Below are 19,225 nucleotides of genomic sequence, written 5' to 3' on the forward strand. Positions count from 1 at the left end.
GGGAGGAGCGGTGCAGCGGCTGCTCCCCTACCGAGCAGAAGTAGCGCCTTTTAAAATCTTCGGCGCCTTTTACATTTTTACTCACCCGCTGGCGCTCCGGGTCTTCAGTGGCGGGTCGGGGAGTGGAGATAAAAAAAGGCGCCACCCCCGATACTCACCCGGTGGCGCTCCGGGTCTTCAGCAGCACTTCAGCATTGGGTCCTTCACTCGCTCTGGTCTTCGGCGGCATTGCGGTGGCGGAGGGGGGTCCTTGAGTACCAGAGGGTGGCACCTTTTTTATCTCCGCTCCCCCTGTTTTTTCCACCTGGCTACGCCACTGCTCAGACCAATGGGTCTTGCACATAGTAGAATTGGTGTATTCTCTTCAATTTGTTCCCTCCATTTCTCTCTCCCAGCCCTCTTCCCTGTCCCTCTTCAGGGACCCCCCCCCCCCCCGGTTAGACTTGCCCTGCTGAAGCCGGGTGGGGTGGGGCTGAAGTCCAGAGCCCCACCACTCCAAGGGTAAAGCCCAGAGCCCTGCCACTGAAGGGATGTGGGGATGGGCGGGGACGACGACTAAACAAACCCATTTTTTTTCAGTCTTCCCACCTAGGTCATGTTTTCTAGACCTTTAATCATTTTTGTTGCTCTCTTCTGGACTTTCTCCAATTTTGTCCACATCCTTCCTGAAATGTGATGCCCAGAACTGGATACATTACTCCACCTGAGGCCTAATCTGCGCACAGTAGAGCAGAAGGAATTACTTCTTGTGTGTTGCTTACAACACTCCTGCTAATACATTCCAGAATGATGTAAGCTTTTTTTGCAACAGTGCTACACTATTGACTCATATTTAGCTTGTGAGTAACTATACCCCTCAAATCCCTTTCCAAAGTATACCTTCCTATGTAGTCATTTCCCATTTTGTATGTGTCCAGTTGATTGTTCCTTCCTAAGGGTATGTCTACACTACGAAATTAGGTCGAATTTATAGAAGTCGGTTTTTTAGAAATCGGTTTTATATATTCGAGTGTGTGTGTCCCCACAGAAAATGCTCTAAGTGCATCAAGTGCATTAGCTCGGCGGAGCGCTTCCACAGTACCGAGGCAAGCATCGACTTCCGGAGCGTTGCACTGTGGGTAGCTATCCCACAGTTCCCGCAGTCTCCGCTGCCCATTGGAATTCTGGGTTGAGATCCCAATGCCTGATGGGGCTAAAACATTGTCGCGGGTGGTTCTCGGTACATATCGTCAGCCCCCCGTTCCCTCCCTCCCCCCGTGAAAGCAAGGGCAGACAATCATTTCGCGCCTTTTTTCCTGAGTTACCTGTGCAGACGCCATACCATGGCAAGCATGGAGCCCGCTCAGGTAACCGTCACCCTATGTCTCCTGGGTGCTGGCAGACGCGGTACGGCATTGCTACACAGTAGCAGCAACCCCTTGCCTTGTGGCAGCAGACGGTACAGTACGACTGGTAGCCGTCATCGTCATGTCTGAGGTGCTCCTGGTCGCCTCTGTGAGGTCGATCAGGAGCGCCTGGGCAGACGTGGGCACAGGGACTAAATTTGGAGTGACTTGACCAGGTCATTCTCTTTAGTCCTGCAGTCAGTCCTATTGAACCGTCTTATGGTGAGCGGGCAGGCGATACGGACTGCTAGCAGTCGTACTGTACCATCTTCTGCCGAGCAGCCATGAGATGTGGATGGCATGCAGTCCTTCTGCACCGTCTGCTGCCAGCCAAAGATGTAAAAGATAGATGGAGTGGGTCAAAACAAGAAATAGACCAGATTTATTTTGTACTCATTTGCCTCCTCCCCTGTCTAGGGGACTCATTCCTCTAGGTCACACTGCAGTCACTCACAGAGAAGGTGCAGCGAGGTAAATCTAGCCATGTATCAATCAGAGGCCAGGCTAACCTCCTTGTTCCAATAAGAACGATAACTTAGGTGCACCATTTCTTATTGGAACCGTCCGTGCAGTCCTGCCTGAAATACTCCTTGATGTACAGGCACCCCCTTTGTTGATTTTAGCTCCCTGAAGCCAACCCTGTAAGCCGTGTCGTCAGTCGCCCCTCCCTCCGTCAGAGCAACGGCAGACAATCGTTCCGCGCCTTTTTTCTGTGCGGACGCCATACCAAGGCAAGCATGGAGGCCGCTCAGCTCACTTTGGCAATTAGGAGCACATTAAATACCATACGCATTATCCAGCAGTATATGCAGCACCAGAACATGGCAACGCGATACCGGGCGAGGAGGCGACGTCAGCGCGGTCCCGTGAGTGATCAGGACATGGACACAGATTCCTCTGAAAGCATGGGCCCTGCCAATACATGCATCATGGTGCTAATGGGGCAGGTTCATGCTGTGGAACGCCGATTCTGGGCTCGGGAAACAAGCACAGACTGGTGGGACCGCATAGTGTTGCAGGTCTGGGATGATTCCCAGTGGCTACGAAACTTTCGCATGCGTAAGGGCACTTTCATGGAACTTTGTGACTTGCTTTCCCCTGCCCTGAAGCGCATGAATACCAAGATGAGAGCAGCCCTCACAGTTGAGAAGCGAGTGGCGATAGCCCTGTGGAAGCTTGCAACGCCAGACAGCTACCGGTCAGTTGGGAATTAATTTGGAGTGGGCAAATCTACTGTGGGGGCTGCTGTGATGCAAGTAGCCCATGCAATCAAAGATCTGCTGATATCAAGGGTAGTGACCCTGGGAAATGTGCAGGTCATAGTGGATGGCTTTGCTGTAATGGGATTCCCTAACTGTGGTGGGGCTATAGACGGAACCCATATCCCTATCTTGGCACCGGAGCACCAAGCCGCCGAGTACATAAACCGCAAGGGGTACTTTTCGATAGTGCTGCAAGCTCTGGTGGATCACAAGGGACGTTTCACCAACATCAACGTGGGATGGCCGGGAAAGGTGCATGATGCTCGCATCTTCAGGAACTCTGGTCTGTTTCAAAAGCTGCAGGAAGGGACTTTATTCCCAGACCAGAAAATAACTGTTGGGGATGTTGAAATGCCTATATGTATCCTTGGGGACCCAGCCTACCCCTTAATGCCATGGCTCATGAAGCCGTACACAGGCAACCTGGACAGTGGTCAGGAGCTGTTCAACTACAGGCTGAGCAAGTGCAGAATGGTGGTAGAATGTGCATTTGGACGTTTAAAGGCGCGCTGGCGCAGTTTACTGACTCGCTTAGACCTCAGCGAAACCAATATTCCCACTGTTATTACTGCTTGCTGTGTGCTCCACAATATCTGTGAGAGTAAGGGGGAGACGTTTATGGCGGGGTGGGAGGTTGAGGCAAATCGCCTGGCTGCTGGTTACGCGCAGCCAGACACCAGGGCTGTTAGAAGAGCACAGGAGGGCGCGGTAGGCATCAGAGAAGCTTTGAAAACCAGTTTAATGACTGGCCAGGCTACGGTGTGAAAGTTCTGTTTGTTTCTCCTTGATGAACCCCCCCGCCCCTTGGTTCATTCTACTTCCCTGTAAGCTAACCACCCTCCCCTCCTCCCTTTAATCATTGCTTGCAGAGCCAATAAAGTCATTGTTGCTTCACATTCATGCATTCGTTATTCATTCATCACACAAATAGGGGGATGACTACCAAGGTATCCCAGGAGGGGTGGTGGAGGAGGGAAGGAAAATGCCACACAGCACTTTAAGCACAGCACTTTAAAAGTTTACAACTTTAAAATTTATTGAATGACAGCCTTCTTTTTTTTGGGCAATCCTCTGTGGTGGAGTGGCTGGTTGGCCGGAGGCCCCCCCACCGCGTTCTTGGGCGTCTGGGTGTGGAGGCTATGGAACTTGGGGAGGAGGGCGGTTGGTTACAGAGGGGCTGCAGTGGCAGTCTGTGCTCCAGCTGCCTTTGCTGCAGCTCAACCATACACTGGAGCATACTGGTTTGGTCCTGCAGCAGCCTCAGCATTGAATCCTGCCTCCTCTCATCACGCTGCCGCCACATTTGAGCTTCAGCCCTGTCTTCAGCCCGCCACTTACTCTCTTCAGCCCTCCACCTCTCCTCCCGGTCATTTTGTGCTTTCCTTCACTCTGACATTATTTGCCTCCACGCATTCGTCTGTGCTCTGTCAGTGTGGGAGGACAGCATGAGCTCGGAGAACATTTCATCGCGAGTGCGTTTTTTTTTCTTTCTAAGCTTCACTAGCCTCTGGGAAGGAGAAGATCCTGTGATCATTGAAACACATGCAGCTGGTGGAGAAAAAAAAAGGGACAGCGGTATTTAAAAAGACACATTTTATAAAACAGTGGCTACACTCTTTCAGGGTAAACCTTGCTGTTAACATTACATACATAGCACATGTGCTTTCGTTACAAGGTCGCATTTTGCCTCCTCCCACCGCGTGAACGGATTTTGGTTGAATGCCAGCAAACATACACTGCAATGCTTTGTTCTACAGTGATTCCCGAGTACGTGTTACTGGCCTGGAGTGATAAAGTGTCCTACCATGAAGGACGAAATAAGGCTGCCCTCCCCAGAAACCTTTTGCAAAGGCAGAACCGCAAATGCCAGGGCAAAGTAATCCTTTCACATGCTTGCTTTTAAACCATGTATAGCATTTTAAAAGGTACACTCACCAGAGGTCCCTTCTCCGCCTGCTGAGTCCAGGAGGCAGCCTTGGGTGGGTTCGGGGGGTACTGGCTTCAGGTCTAGGGTGAGAAACAGTTCCTGGCTGTCGGGAAAACCGGTTTCTCCGCTTGCTTGCTGTGGGCTATCTACAACCTCCTCATCATCATCTTCTTCGTCCCCAAAACCTACTTCCGTATTGCCTCCATCTCCATTGAAGGAGTCAAACAACACGGCTGGGGTAGTGGTGGCTGAACCCCCTAAAATGGCATGCAGCTCATCATAGAAGCGGCATGTTTGGGGCTCTGACCCAGAGCGGCTGTTCGCCTCTCTGGTTTTCTGGTAGGCTTGCCTCAGCTCCTTCAGTTTCACGCGGCACTGCTTCGGGTCCCTGTTATGGCCTCTGTCCTTCATGCCCTGGGAGATTTTCAGAAAGGTTTTGGCATTTCGAAAACTGGAACAGAGTTCTGATAGCACGGATTCCTCTCCCCAAACAGCGATCAGATCCCGTACCTCCCGTTCGGTCCATGCTGGAGCTCTTTTGCGATTCTGGGACTCCATCATGGTCACCTGTGCTGATGAGCTCTGCATGGTCACCTGCAGCTTGCCACGCTGGCCAAACAGGAAATGAGATTCAAAAGTTCGCGGTTCTTTTCCTGTCTACCTGGCCAGTGCATCTGAGTTGAGAGCGCTGTCCAGAGCGGTCAGAATGGAGCACTCTGGGATAGCTCCCGGAGGCCAATACCATCGAATTGTGTCCACAGTACCCCAAATTCGAGCCGGCAACGTCGATTTAAGCGCTAATCCACTTGTCAGGGGTGGAGTAAGGAAATCGATTTTAAGAGCCCTTTAAGTCGAAATAAAGGGCTTCATTGTGTGGACGGGTGCAGGTTTACATCGATTTAACGCTGCTAAATTCGACCTAAAGTCCTAGTGTAGACCAGGGCTAAATGTAGTACTTTGCATTTGTCCGAATTGAATTTCATCCTATTTACTTCAGATCATTTCTCCAGTTTGTCCAGAGCTTTTTTAATTTTAATCCTATCCTCGAAAGCAGTTGTAATCCCTCCCTGCTTGGTATTCTCTGCAAATTTAGAAGTGTACTCTCTATGCCATTATCTAAACAATTTATTTTATTTTAATTATTTTATTTCATATTTTTAATTTATGCTCTCCCTTAATTTGTGTTCTTAAAACTTGCCTTTGATTCTGGCTATGCCAGTGTACTGTAGAGGATGGTGGAAAACTGGAAGTCTTGGCAGTTGGGTAAATGACCCTTTGGGAAGGCATAGAAAGAGTTTTTATATCCTGTTGTATAGCTTTTGTGGAGGGAACCCATCTGCTTTTCTGTACTTCCTTATGGGCATAGTTGAAGATAACTGGAAATAGGGGTGGAAGGTTGAAATCTGTCAGTCTTCGTCAGCTACCATCTCTGCCACCACATCTAACTATCATATTAGCTCTCTGAGTTTCCACGTATTTCTAAAATGAATAATGAAATAGTAATGTTTAAAGTCACCATCAGTTTGAAAAGTTAAGAAGTTCCTTTGTATTCCTTCCTACCCCCTTTATCGTAAGAACAGTCATACTGGGTAAGACCAAAAGTCCATCTAGCCCAGTATCCTGTCTTCTGACAGTGGCCAATGCCAGTGCCCCAGAGGGAATGAACAGGTAATCATCAAGTGATCCATTCCCTGATGCTCATTCCCAGCTTCTGACAAACAGAGGCTAGGGACACCTTCCCTGCCTATCCTGGCTAATAGCCATTGATGGACCTATCCTCCATGAATTTATCTAGTTCTTTTTTGAACCCTGTTAGTCTTAGCTTTCACAACATCCTCTGGCAAACAGTTCCAGAAGTTGACTGTGCGTTGTGTGAAGAAATATTTCCTTTTGTTTGTTTAAACCTGTTGTTAATCTATGTGTCTGACAATTTTGTTCTTTACTATAGTTTCAACCAGTTTGCCCAGTACTGAAGTCAGACTTACCAGCCTTTAATTGCCGGGATCACCTCTGGAGCCCTTTTTAAAAATTGGCATCACGTTAGCTACCCTCCAGTCATTTGGTACAGAAACTGATTTAAATGATAGGTTACAGAGTACAGTTAGTAGTCCTGCAATTTCACATTTGAGTTCCTTCAGAACTCTTGGGTGAATACCATCTGGTCCTGGTGACTTAAACTAAACAGTAATATCAGTTTCTTCCAAAACCACCTCTAATGACACCTCAATCTGGGATGGTTCATCAGATTTGTCACCTAAAAAGAATGGCTCAGGTTTGGGAGTCTCCTTCACATCCTCAGCGATGAAGACCAATGCAAAGAATTCATTTAGTTTCTCTGCAATGGCCTTATCGTCCTTGAGTGCTCCATTAGCATCTCGATCTTCCAGTGGCCCCACTGGTTGGTTAGTGGGTTTCGTGCTTCTGATGTACTTAAAATTTTTTTTGCTATTACTTTGAGTCTTTGGCTAGCTGTTCTTCCAATTCTTTTTTGTCTTTCTAATTATCTTTTTATACTTCATTTGCCAGAGTGTATGCTCCTTTCTATTTTCCTCACTGTGATTTAAATTGCACTTTTAAAGGATGCTTTTTTGCCTCTTACTGCTTCTTTTACTTTGTTGTTTAGCCACAGTGCCCCTTTTTTTGGTTCTCTTACTATTTTTTTTAATTTGGGTATACATTTAAGTTGAGCCTCTATTATGGTGTCTTTAAAAAGTTTCCATGCAGGTTGCAGGGATTTCAGTTTTGGCTCTGTACCTTTTAATTTCTGTTTCACTAACTTCTTTATTTTTGTGTAGTTCCCCTTTCTGAAATTAAATGCTACAGTGTTGGGCTGCCAGCGATGCTAGCTTCAGTGCCCTCTTGATTGCTTTATTTCCTTTTCCTTCGGTCAGTCTTCAAGCTGCCCCTGCTTGGAAAGCCTTTTCAATTCCGGTGTTGAGGATCTCTATAGTTTCTTTATTTGCATCCTGTCTGAAGACCCATTTTTTCCTTAAGGCCCACAATATTTAAGACTTTAAAAATTTATCTAAGGTAACTTCTTCCTCTCACTCTCTTAGTGTATCTTGGTTTATCTTTTTTCCTTCTGTTTTCAGGATTGTAATGCTTCCAGGGTCAGGACTGTCTTATTATTTATCTTGTCTATTGGACTGAGCATATTGTTGATGCTTAACAAATAAAAACAATAACCCTTTGTGATTAAAGGGAGAGCATTACATTTCTCAGAACTATTGATGCAGATTTTCTGTTATCTTGGAAATCGAGAACACCACTTGGGGTTATATTTTTGAGTTTTGACAGTTGCCTTCACAACTGTATGAGAGAGAAACTTGTTTGTGTGTTAAAGAAGAGTTAGATTCCATCATTCATTTCTACAGCAAAGGTTAGATTTTACAGCAGGTCCTCACCAGCAGAACTGCAGAATAAATGGAAACCATCTTTTGTAGTCTCTCAGAACCATTTCATACAAAAGCCATCTGAGACACCTGTACTGTCTCTAATACTGTTTAGTACTTAACATAAAGTAAAAGCTGAAAAGTTTATACACTTAATATGCTTTTGGGATTGCAGATGGTTTTAACATACAAATTTACTAGTTTGGTGGCGGGCCAACAAGAGTAGAAACAAGATATGGAAAAAAGATTCAGCAGAAAAGATGGCACAGTAGTTAGGGTTGGAAGAAGTGATAACGGGATTGGAGAGGGAGATTTTTGTATACAAAATATTGTGTTAAACACTGTACTATCAATATTGCAAAAGTGTTAAAATCTCCTTGTAGGGGTCAGTGACAAACAGTGAGAGCTTTGTTGTTATGATTAGATACCTCCAGAATCTTTCCATAGAATTACACCTTAATGTACCACTGGGAAAATTGTATTACTTATGGTACAGTTTATGTCCGTATAGAAACTCATGGGATGAAAATATAAAGACATTGGCTTTCTAGTATAAAATAAAAACATTAAGCAAATTAAGATCTCTAGGTTTGGATTTGGAGATTCTGTCTAGATACCATCAGCACAGATTTTTCTCACTGTAATGTTTCAAGCTTGCAGCATGAAGCAGAATAGGAACTTCTTTAATTGCAAGTCTGTTTGAATCTCTGAAACACTGGTAGTGGGCCATGACACCTTCTTATCATAGAATCATAAAATCATAGAATATCAGGGTTGGAAGGGACCTCAGGAGGTCATCTAGTCCAACCCCCTGTTCAAAGCAGGACCGATCCCCAATTAAATCATCCCAGCCAGGGCTTTGTCAAGCCTGACCTTAAAAACTTCTAAGGAAGGAGACTCTACCACCTCCCTAGGTAACGCATTCCAGTGTTTCACCACCCTCCTAGTGAAAAAGTTTTTCCTAATATCCAACCTAAATCTCCCCCACTGCAACTTGAGACCATTGCTCCTTGTTCTGTCATCTGCTACCACTGGGAACAGTCTAGAGATATCCTGTTTGGAACCCCCTTTCAGGTAGTTGAAAGCAGCTATCAAATCCCCCCTCATTCTTCGCTTCCGTAGACTAAACATCCCCAGTTCCCTCAGCCTCTCCTCATAAGTCATGTGTTCCAGTCCCCTAATCATTTTTGTTGCCCTCCGCTGGACTCTTTCCAATTTTTCCACATCCTTCTTGTAGTGTGGGGCCCAAAACTGGACACAGTACTCCAGATGAGGCCTCACCAGTATCAAATAGAGGGGAACGATCATGTCCCTCGATCTGCTGGCAGTGCCCGTACTTATACATCCCAAAATGCCATTGGCCTTCTTGGCAACAAGGGCACACTGTTGACTGATAGCCAGCTTCTTGTCCAGTGTAACCCCTCGGTCCTTTTCTGTAGAACTGCTGCCTAGCCATTCGGTCCCTAGTCTGTAGCATAGGATTCTTCCATCCTAAGTGCAGGACTTTGCACTTGTCCCTGTTGAACCTCCATCAGATTTCTTTTGGCCCAATCCTCCAATTTGTCTAGGTCCCTCTGTATCCTATCCCTACCCTCCAGCGTATCTACCTCTCCTCCCAGTTTAGTGTCATCTGTAAACTTGCTGAGGGTGCAATCCACACCATCCTACAGATCATTTATGAAGATATTGAACAAAACCGGCCCGAGGACCGACCCTTGGGGCACTCTGCTTGATACCGGCTGTCAACTAGACATGGAGTCATTGATCACTACCCTTTGAGCCCGACAATCTAGCCAGCTTTCTATCCACCTTCTAGTCCATTCATCCAGCCCATACTTCTTTAACTTGCTGGCAAGAATACTGTGGGAGACTGTGTCAAAGGCTTTGCTAAAATCAAGGAACACCATGTCCACTGCTTTCCCTTCATCCACAGAGCCAGTTATCTCGTCATAGAATGCAATTAGGTTAGTCAGGCATGACTTGCCCTTGGTGAATCCATGCTGACTGTTCCTCATCACTTTCCTCTCCTCTAAGTGCTTCAGAATTGATTCCTTGAGGACCTGCTCCATGATTTTTCCAGGGACTGAGGTGAGGCTGACTGGCCTGTAGTTCCCAGGATCCTCCTTTTTCAAAGATGGGCACTACATTAGCCTTTTTAACCCGGGACTTCCCCCGATCGCCATGAGTTTTCAAAGATAATGACCAATGGCTCTGCAATCACATCTGCCAACTCCTTTAGCACTCTCGGATGCAGCGCATCTGGCCACATGGACTTGTGCACGTCCAGCTTTTCTAAATAGTCCTGAACCACTTCTTTCTCCACAGAGGGCTGGTCACCTCCTCCCTATGCTGTGCTGCCCAGTGCAGTAGTCTGGGAGCTGACCTTGTTTGTGAAGACAGGCAAAAAAAGCATTGAGTACATTAGCTTTTTCCACATCCTCTGTCACTAGGCTGCCTCCCTCATTCAGTAAGGGGCCCGCCCTTTCCTTGACTTTCTTCTTGTTGCTAACATACCTGTAGAAACCCTTCTTGTTACTCTTAACATCTCTTGCTAGCTGCAACTGCAGGTGTGATTTGGCCTTCCTGATTTCACTCCTGCATGCCCGAGCAATATTTTTGTACTCTTCCCTGGTCATTTGTCCAATCTTCCACTTCTTGTAAGCTTCTTTTTTGTATTTAAGATCAGCAAGGATTTCACTGTTCAGCCAAGCTGGTCGCCTGCCATATTTACTGTTCTTTCTACACATCGGAATGGTTTGTCACTGTAACCTGAATAAGGATTCTTTAAAATACAGCCAGCTCTCCTGGCTACTTATGCTACTGATTGTATACTAAACGCCATTTCCTTATTCCAGACATGCAATAAGGTCTCTGTGACCTTTTCTGGCTGCCTTTGCAACTCTGTTTTGTCCACCATTCCTTTGTTAGACATAGGATATCCTTCAGAGTGTTCCCCCAACATTCCAGTCAATGTATAATAAATCTCATTTTTTTTGCATCTCTGTTTTTCTATACTGTGGAGTGCTGATAGCCTTCAAGGCCTGACAGTTTAATTTTGATCTCTTCTTCCAGTCCAGAATCCTGTGGAGGCCTCAGTGATTTGTCATAGACGTAAAAGCCAAATTGGACCATCGAGATCATTTAGTCTGACCTCCTGCATACTGCATTCCTGCTGTCAGACTGTGTCCAGGAGCAGAATCAATCTATAAAGTTCCCTTTTAGCATAATTGCATCGGTGCTTCCAGATTTTGCTTAGAACCTTTTGAGTGGTTATCTGCATAGATTTTGGAGTAATTACTCAATGCTCTTAGGGCTTTCTTCCTGGATTCTAGTCCTCCATAGACTTTACCTTGAGGTCTTTACTGTGCTCCGTATAGCTAAGTTCTTTAAATTTTGCTTTACATGGTTTCAAGAAGTGCTGCTACAAGATATTCCTCACAGGTGAGCATCTTTTGCATTTGCTTGGGAGTTGAGTGAATTATGTGGGTGTCATATATCTGATTAGAAATGTCACCCGCAATGAGCAAACTCCCCAAGAAGCACTCCTGAGAATCTCCAGTAAGCTGGGCATGAAATTGGTCTGGAATCCTTCAAAGGATTGATTCTCTAAATAGAAGCCAGAGTTGAATCCCTCCTTCTTGGTGCTAGGATTGTCCACATAAGCACAGACCCAGCCACTCTTGAAGCAGAACGGATCAACAACAGAGGATGCCTCAAAGTGGCTTGCACAGGTCATGAAGCCAAACTCTTTGGAGTACCATGAGGCTTTGTTATCCGTTGCAAATTAATTCACCAAATTGGGGTGGGTGGTCATTTTACAGAGGCGAGAGAATATTATAGACTCTCTGATCTGGAAGAACTGACCTTCCACAAGTTTCTCCAGTGACTGCATAGACTTCTGGATTTGACTAAGTCACTGATGATAAATCCTTAAAGACTAAGAGAGCCAAAAGTACCCAAACGAGGTTCCCTCAGCAAACAGGATAATTATGTCCTTACATCCTTCCCTTGACTGATAGAAGTGGAAGGGCCCTGGATGTTGAATGATTTTGGGAAACTACTAGGAAAAGATGCTGCAGAAAATTCCTCTTGAAAAAGTCTACCATCAAGCATGGGCTACTGGACAAAATTAGGGAACAGATTTTATTCCAAGTGCTTCCAGATACCTAAAATGTTAGAAGGGCTTCATCCAACATAATGATATATGAATCAGTAATCCCTCAAAGGAAAAATTCAAGATGGTCACCTACGAGCAAGTATACTACTACTAGATAGAGGCCACTGGCTTTGTGTTGTATCTTGTTGATGCTTCTGTGTACATTTGGATCCTTACTTAACTGAGATGTGTATCAAATTCATATAAGACATCAGCACTATCCATTTTGTGTATTCCGTTTGTGTTGGCATCTGTACTACTTGTGTTCACTCAGTGATTACCTTGGCTTAGTTTGACTTACCTGCACGGTTTGAGAGTGCTCTTGTGGGGTGGAATGATACTACTGATGGGGGTGAGGAGTGTCTAAAATCAACTGGTCACCATCACGGTGTTGTAATTACCTAGAGTTCACCCAAAGTCTCAACTTGCAGTTGGGTCATCAGTTGATGTACATAGAAACTCTTCTAGACGTGGCTCAACTGCATCAGGACAGGAGCCCCAAGATATTGTAAAGTTAAGAGAAATCCACTCTTCAGGATTTGTCAGAGCCAGAAAGCTTCAGCTCTAACAATATTAATGTTAGCTCTGCTGGCTACAGCAATATTCATCATAGCCATGGTATAGCATAACATCAGGCAACCTCAGTGGATCGTTTGATCCCACTGAAAGTTGGTTGTATTTCACCAGTAATTATTTTGCTACTGATAGTCTTATGAGAGTTATTTAGCGTGGAAGGTCAAGTACAGGGTATTTCTATAAGATACTGGTGCACAAGAGCATGACCACTTTATATCTAAAATTACCTTAGGAGCGGTTTAAGATGAAACCTGTTTTACTGCTTACATAAGAATGACCATACTGGGTCACACCAAAGATCCATCTAGCCTAATATCTTGTCTTCTGACAGTGGCCAATGCCAGGTGCCCCAGAGGGAATGAACAGAACAGATAATCATCAAGTGATTCATCCCCTGTTGCCTATTCACAGCTTCTGGCAAGCATGTCTATAAACAGAGAGATTCCATGTATTTTATTTCAACTTCATGAAAGCATTTTTAATCTTTCTTTTTTAGCATTTAACATAAAATCCCACTTTCCATATATCCTACTGAGTTCTATTTTGGTGCCTAATTGCTTGTGCCCTTTCTTCCTGCTTGGGTGAAGTCCTTTTTGGAGCTTAGAGTATCCCTTATTTTAAACTTTAGTTTTCCGCCCCACCTCCCTCCATGAAAAGATTCTTCTTTCATTACACCATTAATCCACTAGCAGGAAGGGATAAATGTCATTACCTCCAAACTATTGTAACCACTCAGACTTACCTAGGCTCTAACACAGTTCACAAAATTTTTTTCAATATGCTTTAAATTTAAAAAAATATTTATTTTTAGCCAAGCCATCCTTCCCTGCCAAAATAAATGTTCTAGATCTTTTATGTAATACAGGAAGATTCTAATGAGGTGAGAATAGCAGAAAATGTATCTTCCTATGTACTTAGTGTAATGTAACTTAAAGTCATGACTAATGCATTGTTTTGCTTTGTTTTATGTTTTAGAAATATGGCAAATTAACAACTTGTACTGGTTGCAGAGCTCAGTGCAGGTTTTTTGAAATGACTCAGTGCATAGGACCTAATGGATATATGGAGCCATACTGCTCAACTGCATGCATGAACACACACAAAGCAAAATATGCAAAATCACAAAGTAAGTGAAAAGGATGGTGGCTTTTCATCACTGATAAGAGTAGATTTGAATTAAAACACTTTTTTTTTTATTTCCATGTTTTATTTCTGTTTATTTCTCTTGTGAAGAAGAAAAGACATAAGATTTGCAAAAGTAGTCTCACTTTGTATTAAGATTATTTTTTCTGTTTTAGAATATAAATTCATGTAGGTTTTAAAATTACACTCATCACTATTGTATCTTGAGTGTTTTGCAGATTTTAAAGGAAAAACATACTGTCTTTTTATATTCTAGACTTGTAATATTTTAGTCCCTGCTCTGGTCATCTCCCATTTGGAATATTGTAACCCTCTCTTCCTTTTAGCATATTGATTCCCAAATCTCCCCCCGCCCAAAAAAAAAAAGTTTTCCAGTGTATTGAGGCTTGTAGGTTACTGGGGGAGGGGATGGACGGACATTGAGACATATTAAATAGTGTACGCCAGTGATGCTACAGAGTCAGAGTACTACAGAGTACAGTCTTCATGCATGTACGTGGTACTTTTTCATATTTGATACCATCCAATACTGAATAAATTCCGTCCATATGCATGAGACATTGCAACTGTGTGTCTTTCACGAGATACGTCATTTAGCCAAGACATTTATTCTGGGAAAGGGGTGTATAAATCTGTCAAGATGTCTGAGTGGGAAAAGGAGACAGAGTGAATTAGTTTGTTCACCAAATTGGAAATACTAATAAGTTTTTGATAGGAACACGACAATACTTTAACTTTGAGGTTTAACAAAGAAGATCAGGAAGAACTAAAATGTATATATTCCTGTCTCGTGTGTGTGAGATTTTCAGAGCCTAGTAGTTTTTTTGGTAGGAAAATTTAATTATGAAGTTTAGATTTTACATTAATAAAATGAGAGGAAGTGGTAAATTATAACCCAGTAAATTTCTACACTACTACTTGTATTTATTTTCTTTGTAAACTACGTTTTTCTTTTAGGTATGGGAATTATTTGCCACTTTTGTAAACGAAACACTTTACCTCAATATCAAGCCACAATGCCTGATGGAAAACTGTACAACTTTTGCAGTTCCAGTTGTGTAGCTAAATTTCAGGTTAGCTGTTGTGTTAAATCTCTTCCTCCCTGAAAATATATATGTATATATTTGTTGATGCGTGTGTTAAATATGTGCATATTAAAATATCTGGCTTTTACATAGCTTATTTTGATTTTTGCACTAAAACTAAAAAAAAAAAAGCCTATCTCGGGCCACAGGCAACTTTGACATAATGAAAAGTACAGTTTCATAAAGAATAAAACTCAGAACCTAAAAATCTGAAAATAACCAATACAAAATATATCCCAGCAATACGTGGGCACACCCACCAATATCAGTCCTCACCACATCCTTCCCCCCCAAAAAAGCATGTGTACAAAGATGAGCCCTGCAGCGTGCACTGAAGGATAACAAATTCTGGATCTTTCAGACAAAGTGGGCCAGGAAGTGAATTCCAAAGTTGAGGGTCCTTCATGTTTGAATACCTACCATATGGGGCTCCACTGACTGCAACTACGGCAATATGTCTTGGGGACAGAGGCTTTCTCTGAAACTGTTACATTCTGTGCCATTGAGGACTTGCAGATGAAAATGAGCCACTTAAACTGTACCCAGAGAACAAATAGGTTGCCAATGCACATCCCAGAGCACTGATACCCTGTTTTTCTGGTGGGATACGCTACTTACCAAATGGACTGTCACGTTCCTCACAAGCTTCAGTTTCTGGTTTGATTTAAGGTGTAGCCTCCATATAGACTGCACTGCAGTAGTTAAATCTTTAGGTGAGAAAGGTATGAATGACAATAGCCTAGTCTGCATCTGAAAGAAATTGTTGCAATCTCCAGATTAAACAAAAATGGAATAAAGTCTTCTTAATATTGTTGCTATATGATTGTCCAGCAGTGACTGGGGATCCAGCAATACCCCCAAATGGCTTCCCATATGTTGTTAAAATTTGCACATTTATGGGAGCAGACGTAATCCCCCCCCCCCCTGCATTTTCTGGTTGCTTCTCACATATCTACCAGCATCACATCAATCTTCTCCAGATTGATCTTCAGCCAGATAGCCTTCATCTGTGCCCCAGTCTTTATCAAACATCTGGTAAGGCATCTAACAGCACAGTCTAGATTGGATGAAATAACAAAATAGAGCTGGGTGTTGTGTAGGGTGACCAGAGGGCAAGTGTGAAAAATCAGGACGGGGGGTGGGGGGTAATAGGTGCCTATATAAGAAAAAGCCTCCAAAATTGGGACTATCCCTATAACATCAGGACATCTGGTCACCCTAGTGTTGTCAGCATATTGAAAAACTATAACCCATGCCTCTTGCTAACCTTCCCAGCAGTCATGTGTATATTTGTCATTCCCACCTACCCCCTTTGTTCATTATGATGAATCCTGTAGAATTCTACATGTGAGAGTTCTTGAGGCTGAAAAGCAGTTTGGTATCTCTTGAGAGAGAAAGCTACTAAAGGACAATCCTGTCTGCTCCTGCTTGGCCTTGCAGACCAGACAGTGTTTCATCCATGATACTGAAAGCAGCTGACAGATCTACAAATGTTGGCATGGCTACTGGTTGTTCCTCTTCCATAGGAGATCAGCCAGTGCTACCTTTACAGTGTCTGTGCTATACTAGGTCTGTGCCCAGCCCAGGTTAACATGGACTAAAATGATATGAGGCATCCACAAATTGTCTTGGTGCAATCTTTTAAATACTTTTAACCAGAGATGGAAGGTCAGATACTTAGTGGTAGTTGGCTAAATCGTCCACTTCAGGTGATGACTTACAGTAACTCCTCACTTAACGTTGTAGTTATGTTTCTGAAAAATGCGACTTTAAGTGAAATGATGTTAAGCTAATCCAGTTTCCCCATAAGAATGAATGTAAATGCGGGGGTTAGGTCCCAGGGAAATTTTTTTTGCCATATAGTACAGTACTATAGTTGGGAGGTGTCCCCGCCTTACCCCGGACAGGCACCGCCCACTGGCACTGGCGACAAATGAGGCAGGCAAGGAGGCTGAAGGTGCTGTAGGCTAGGAGAAGCATGTTGTGCAGCAGCAGCTGCAGCTTCCCCTACTCTGCAAGCACCAGGGGCGGGGGGCTTAAGCCTCGGCCCACCCACTCCACCCCTTTTCCCCCAAACCCCCACCCTTCACCCGCTTCTTCTTCCCCCTCTCCCCCTTTACTCCTTACGCCCCGTCCTCGCTCCTGCCTCTTGCCCGCGGCAATCAGCTGGCTTGCGGCATTCAGGGGGGAGGAGTGAGGACACCGCTCGCAGGCTCCCCCTCCCTCTCGAACACTGCAAGCCAGCTGATTGCTGCAGGCAGGAGGCAGGGGAGGGAGGGGAAGGCACACTGTGTCCTCGCTTCTCCCCCCTCCCTCCTGCCTGTGGCAATCAGCTGGCTTGCGGTGTTCAGGGGCAAGGAGGGAGGGGAGAGGAGTGAGGACTCGAAGCGCAGCCTTCCCCCTCTTGCTTGCGGCAATCAGCTGGTTTGCGGCATTCAGGAGGCGTGGAGGGAGGGGGAGTCTGCGCACCAAGTCCTCGCTCTTGCCCCTGCCCCCCGAATGCCACAAGCCAGCTGATTGCCGCGGGCAGTAGGTGGGTTGTGGAGGGGTAAGGCGCTGATATGCGGGGTCTGCCGGTGGGCGGGAGGCATTGGAGTGGGAGGCGGGGTGTACGGGAGCTGATAGGGAGGTTGCCAGCTGTGGATGAAGCAGGCAGCCAAATGACGTTACAGCAAAGCATTACACAACTTTAAATGGAGCATGTTCTGTAATTGAGCAGGGACGTAAGATTGAAACAACGTTAAGTGAGAGGATGTTAAGTGGGGAGTTACTGTACTTAATAGAAGCCAACTCCTCTGAAGGAAGAGTTGATAATATCTATCAACAGTTCACCCATGTTCCACTCTTCGGGGTATATTCAGAGAGGAAGGACAGAGATCTGAAACACAGGTTGTGGCATGAAGTATTCCTGGCATCTCTAATACCAGAGTGAACTACATGGCACTGAACTCAAGAAGAGGAAACCAGTTTTTTTTGCCCTCTTCAGTCAAGATGTTTCCTTTCATCTATGGAAAAAGGCAATTAATTCTGAATCTGCTTGATTTTATTCACAAAATATGAGATTCCCTCACAAAAGTGTGGGACACTCAACCACCAATGCATGTGCAATGCTTCAAGCAATGGGTGATGGATTTACGTGTTTAATTAACCATGTGAGCAGCAGTACTACAAATCATGTGATGGATTAAATAATTGACTTAATACAATACTCTGAATTTTCTGTTGGCTAATGTAAATTTAGCTTCACCTTTTGCCCATCTCAACAGTAATAGGTAATAATGTGCCTAGTAGTGTACCTGGTTTTTTCTTTAATAGTCCTTTTTAAGTGAATCCTCTCAAACTGGGATTTACTCAGTTAAAATGAGTTTGACATGAATTAGTATTAACTGTTACCCAACAATTTGTCATCTAGCCACTCTGTATGGTTTGCTTTTAATCGTAAAGGGCTGAAAGTTTTGCAGAAAGGAGTGAATATAGGGTTCCACAAGTGATTTTAATTTCTGCTGGTCATGGGTGGTTCTGCACCGTTAAGAGAGAAAATGCAAGGTGATACTTTGATCAAATCCCTTTGATCCACAATCTTATTCTTTCATTCTACTCTTAAGGTAGGTTGCTATGTTTCCCACTCTGATAATGTATCTTCTCTTGAATAATTCTTTCATTTCCAAATAAAAATTACTTGGTAACACATTAAAAGCATTTGAACAGTTCACTTGAGGTGTATGCTATGGCATTTATGCTAATATATAAATACTGTTCTCCTTTCCTTGAGCAGTTGAGTGTAAGCATTCGTCCTTGTGACTGAGAGAAGACCAGGCATGTTTACCTAAGGCGGCTGTTCCGTAGGTGGTTGCTGGTGAAACACTATGCAAGAATGTCTGAGGCCTTTCCATATATCCTAAACATGCTAATTATATTAATGTCTCCATTGTGCTGCCATTAAGTCCACTGAGACAACTGAAGATTTTTTTTATGTCTGAACTTGAGATTTGAGGAAACTGAGGCTGGAAATTCCTTCTCTATGAAGATGTGGTGCTGCAGTATGAGCTTGCAAGGTCATCTTGCCAGTAGCCTCAGTCCTGAATGGGAGCAAAGTGCCTTTCTTAAATAGTCTTCTCTTTCGTCATGTCTCGACATCTGTTTTCTAGTGTGCCTAGAGAGTGCTGGATCTAGTGGGTTTCAGACTTCTTTAAGTAGAATATCCTGCAGCTTGTTGCCCATTTTGTTGGTGGCCAGGTAGTATGCTGTTCTCTCTCTTCTCTCTCATCCTCTGCCATGGAATGCGTGTGATGGGAGGGT

The 19,225-nt window shown here is 44.3% G+C and overlaps 1 protein-coding gene across 10 annotated transcripts in view; it reads left to right on the forward strand.

The window, feature by feature from the left end:
* ZMYM2 (zinc finger MYM-type containing 2) overlaps positions 1–19,225 on the forward strand; it is a 185,814-nt gene that overhangs the window by 85,542 nt on the left and 81,047 nt on the right. For 9 of the 10 annotated variants that reach the window (XM_075127291.1, XM_048845169.2, XM_075127316.1 and 6 more), the window contains 2 exons: positions 13,674–13,824; positions 14,799–14,914. The exons of the other annotated variant lie outside the window; for it this stretch is intronic. In XM_075127291.1, coding sequence (XP_074983392.1) covers positions 13,674–13,824; positions 14,799–14,914 — 267 coding nt within the window. The remainder of the gene's footprint in view (positions 1–13,673; positions 13,825–14,798; positions 14,915–19,225) is intronic. 10 annotated transcript variants of the gene reach the window in all.

The sequence above is a fragment of the Caretta caretta genome, chromosome 1 (assembly GCF_965140235.1).
Source record: "Caretta caretta isolate rCarCar2 chromosome 1, rCarCar1.hap1, whole genome shotgun sequence".
NCBI lineage: Eukaryota > Metazoa > Chordata > Testudines > Cheloniidae > Caretta > Caretta caretta.